This window comes from Canis lupus, unplaced genomic scaffold (assembly GCF_011100685.1).
Source record: "Canis lupus familiaris isolate Mischka breed German Shepherd unplaced genomic scaffold, alternate assembly UU_Cfam_GSD_1.0 chrUn_S2243H2443, whole genome shotgun sequence".
Taxonomy (NCBI): domain Eukaryota; kingdom Metazoa; phylum Chordata; class Mammalia; order Carnivora; family Canidae; genus Canis; species Canis lupus.
In genome coordinates, this window is record NW_023331130.1 from 46,478 (window position 1) to 50,301 (window position 3,824).

General features: G+C 53.3%; 1 protein-coding gene across 1 annotated transcript; it reads left to right on the forward strand.

Annotated features, from left to right (window-relative positions):
* Positions 1-493: 493 nt before the first annotated feature.
* On the forward strand, positions 494-2,231 carry LOC119879056 (sal-like protein 4; the record flags this gene model as incomplete). The annotated part of the gene is given in 6 exon segments (XM_038589524.1): positions 494-563; positions 671-967; positions 970-1,251; positions 1,254-1,719; positions 1,721-1,842; positions 1,845-2,231. Coding segments are annotated over 6 exon segments (1,624 nt in total), but the record flags the coding sequence as incomplete, so codon positions are not given.
* Between the last annotated feature and the right edge of the window lie 1,593 nt (positions 2,232-3,824).

A 3,824-nucleotide genomic window follows, 5' to 3' on the forward strand; every position in this document is an offset into this window, starting at 1 on the left:
CAGTGATTCATCAGGTGCATGTAACACCCAATGCTCATTACATCACAGCCCTCCTTGACGCCCATCACCCAGTTACCCCATCCCCCCACCCACCTCCCCTCCAGCAGATTCAGTTTGTTTCCTAGAGTTAAGAATCGCTTATGTTTTTTTCTCCCTCTCTGATTTCTTATTTTATTTTCCCTCCCTTCCCCATTACCCTGTTTTGTTTATTAAAATATGAGCAAAGAACTCCAGGAATTTGTGGCGGAGTGGGCAAATAACCGAGGCCCTCCCGGCTGCCCGATGCTCGCACCGCCTCGAGGCGCAGGCAGGTGGAACCCCAGCGCGTCAACTCGTAGGAGGACGGGGCCCAGTGACACCCCCGGGACCGAAGGACTGCACACAGGACTCGTCGGGAGGAGACTCGCAGCTGTGAGAAATGCTGTGCAGAGCTCTCCAGCTTCTCGGGGTTCCTAGGACACGAGACAAATCGCACTGCCCCAGCTGTGCGCACATGACCCATGGCAGGGGCCGGGCTGGGCAGAGTCCCCGGGCGCGCTCAGCCGCCGCCGCCGGCCCAGGGGGTGCGGAGGGTCCCAGGGAGGGGGCGGCGGCCGGGGCGCTCAAGGACAAGCCGGGGCGAGTGTGTCGTGGACCTGAAGGCTGAGACCGTCTGCCGAGCGCGCCCCAGGACGGAAGCTACTACCCAAAGGCAAAGCGGCCGCCACCTGGTCATTGCGAGCCCCGCGGGGCACAGGGTGGGTGGTGAGCGGCGCAGCGCCGGCGCCAGCAGCCCCCGGGCCGGAGCAGATCCTGCGTCCGCAGCAGCCGCCTGCAGCACATCCCGCTCCCGAGGCCTCCGCCACCGGGGAGCACGTGGGCCTGCGCGCCCTCCACTCGGGGGTGACCCCCTCCAGACCCTGGGCCGAGCAGGGACCCGCAGCTTTCTGCGACCAGCAAGTCGGCAGCCAGGGCCTGTCTCCGGTCGCCCGACACCAGCCCAGCTGCCTCACGCGAACACCCCTTCCCCGCAGCTCCCCGGGCTGCACCCTTGCCCTGGAGCCCGACGGACGGGTGCTGCCAACGCCAGGTCGCGCCTTCCCCGTGCTTTGCTACCTCAGGCCCAGGGCTCTGTGCTCCTCCAGAGCCCTTCCTCCACCGAGGCGTTAGACCCGTCCAGGAAAGGGAAGGGGAAGCCGCCGAACGTGTCCCTGGGGCAGGCCAAACCCAGACAGGCCGTCCTCTGCAAGCACAAGCCTAAGTACTGTAGCAGGGCTTTGGGGCCCATAGCTCCCTGCAGATCCACCTCCGCTCCCATACCGGAGAGAGACCCTTCGTGGGCTCTGTCTGTGGCCGCCGGTTCACCACCCAGGGCAACCTCAAGTGCACTTGCATGGACATCCCCAGGGAGGCCCACCCCCAGCTCTTTCCCAAGTTCCACGACAAAACGTCGGCAGGCCATGGCATTCCCTATGCACTCTCTGTAGCCATCCCCGTAGATGAATCGAGTCTCTCTTTAGACAGCAAACCTGTCCTTGTAACAGGGACCCCCGGTCTAGGGCTACCTCAGAATCTCTCTTCAGGGACTAACCCCAAGGACCTCCTGGGCGGCCCGCTGCCCAATGACCTGCAGCCCGGGACTTCCCCAGAAAGTGAGGACGGGTCCCTACTGTCTGGGGGGGTGGGAGCAAGCCACACTTCCCCGAGGGTTGGTGGTTTCCAAGGGAGTGGGACCCCGAGCCGGGTCGGAGACCCTGAAATTACAGCAGCTGGTGGGGAACATTGACAAGGCCACCACCGACCCCAACGAATGTCTCATTTGCCACCGGGTCTTGAGCTGCCAAAGCTCCCTGGAGAGGCATTACGGCCCCACACCGGGGAGAGGCCATTCCAGTGCAAGATCTGGGGTCGGGCATTGTCCACCAAGGGCAACCTGAAGATGCACCTCGGGGTTCCCCGGACCAACACGTCCATAGAGATGCGGCACTCGTGCCCCATCTGCCAGAAGAGGGTCCCGAACGTGGCCCTGCTGCAGCAGCGCATCCAGATGCACATGGGCGGCCAGAATCCCCACACGCCTCTGCCCCAGATCCCCTGTGACTTCCCAGGTCCCGAGGCCGCGATGGTCAGTGAACACGGCAGCGCGGGTGCCACCTGTCACGATGATGTCATCAGAGCATCGACTTGGATGAGCGGGGCCCCAGGACGCTTCGGGCTGCTTCCCAGCGCCCACTCAGCATCCCCCACGCTCGGTCACACAATACACTTTGCGGACAGCAGACATATACAATGCATGTTGTCAACTTTCTCCATCATTAACCACATGACAAAGCTCTTTTAAAGGTACAAGGGGAGGCTACGGAAGGAGTTGCTTCCACCTGTATTCCTGATTGCACTTTCTTCCTCGTATTTGTCAAAACAGAAAGAAGCTTTTTTTTTCTTTAAGTCTTTAGTTTAAAAAAAAAAAAAGGGCAAACCTATAGGATTTTCAACTTTTGGTGACAGTCATGGAAATCTGAAGACTCATGAGTTCTAAGACTAGGGTTTCTGAACTGAAATTAAGAATTCAAGGATTACAGTTAAAGTCTCAGAGCGAAAGACATGAGGCCGAGTATTTTTCAACGAAAGCCCAAAGAGAAAAACAGAGGCTGACGACAGAGAAGAGCTGTGACATAAACCACAGATGATGTCAGAATTGTGATTTCTGTTAAATTTTGCCAGGTATGCATGGATGTACGTACAGATACACACACATAGATCTCCGACAGTTCTTGTTCCTTAACGGTTATGCTCAAGGTTTGGTGGGGGGACCATCATTCTTTGTCTTGGCATATTTTGCTTACTTTTTGCTATGAAGGACATAGAAAATTAAGTATAAAGATGATTTACAGTTTCAACTGTAAAAAAAAATATCAGTTTTTTAGTCCATAAAATCCAGACACCTACTGATAAAGCATCCTAGGAGGATCATCACTAGAAAAGTCCAATGGGACACACGGAAAAACTTCACGTTAACTACTTCCAAAGACAAAATTATTTTCACACTCTCTAGAGGTATTCAATATTTAATGTTGATGCCTGATGGAAAGGTCTGAAGTACTACAAACGCTCAGACATTGTAAAAAGGATGTAGTACTGCCATGTCTACCATCAATTCTATCTAAATAAGTGCTATTTTATGGTGTTAGTTATTACTGTATATAAAACTATTGAAGACCAAGATTCTTTGGACATATTCTTACAGTTTCCCCAAATGTGTAAGATGGAAATAGGACTTTTTTGAGCATTCATTTTTTCCCCTCCTGATTCACTAGCACCTCTCAAAATAAGCTCTAGGGAATCATGAAGTCCATTCGATAATTTCCTACTAAACACCCTAAATTACATATAAGACAGCCACGTTGATATAGATCTACTCAGATTGTCAAGGAATTATTTAACTTAGATTATGAGCAGCTACATTTCCCAGTGCTTCCAGTCTGGGACCTCATTTCTAAGTGTGTGAGTTGGTTCTCCTGTTTCCATAATAACCAATTTAACAATCAGCTTGGCAGTCAACTACTTTAGAGTTAGTTTCATTAATGTTAGCTCTCATCTCATTAATACATGAATCGACTGACACTGTGGGACTACTTATTTTTCTATATACTCGTAAAAGGGCTCTGAATTCAAGGTAACAAACCTTCTGGAAGAATTAGCTCAGGCTCTTTTGTTTAAACTCAATCTTGGGGATCCCTGGGTGGCACAGCGGTTTGGCGCCTGCCTTTGGCCCAGGGCGTGATTCTGGAGACCCGGGATCGATTCGCACATTGCGCTCCTGGTGCATGAAGCCTGCTTCTCCCTCT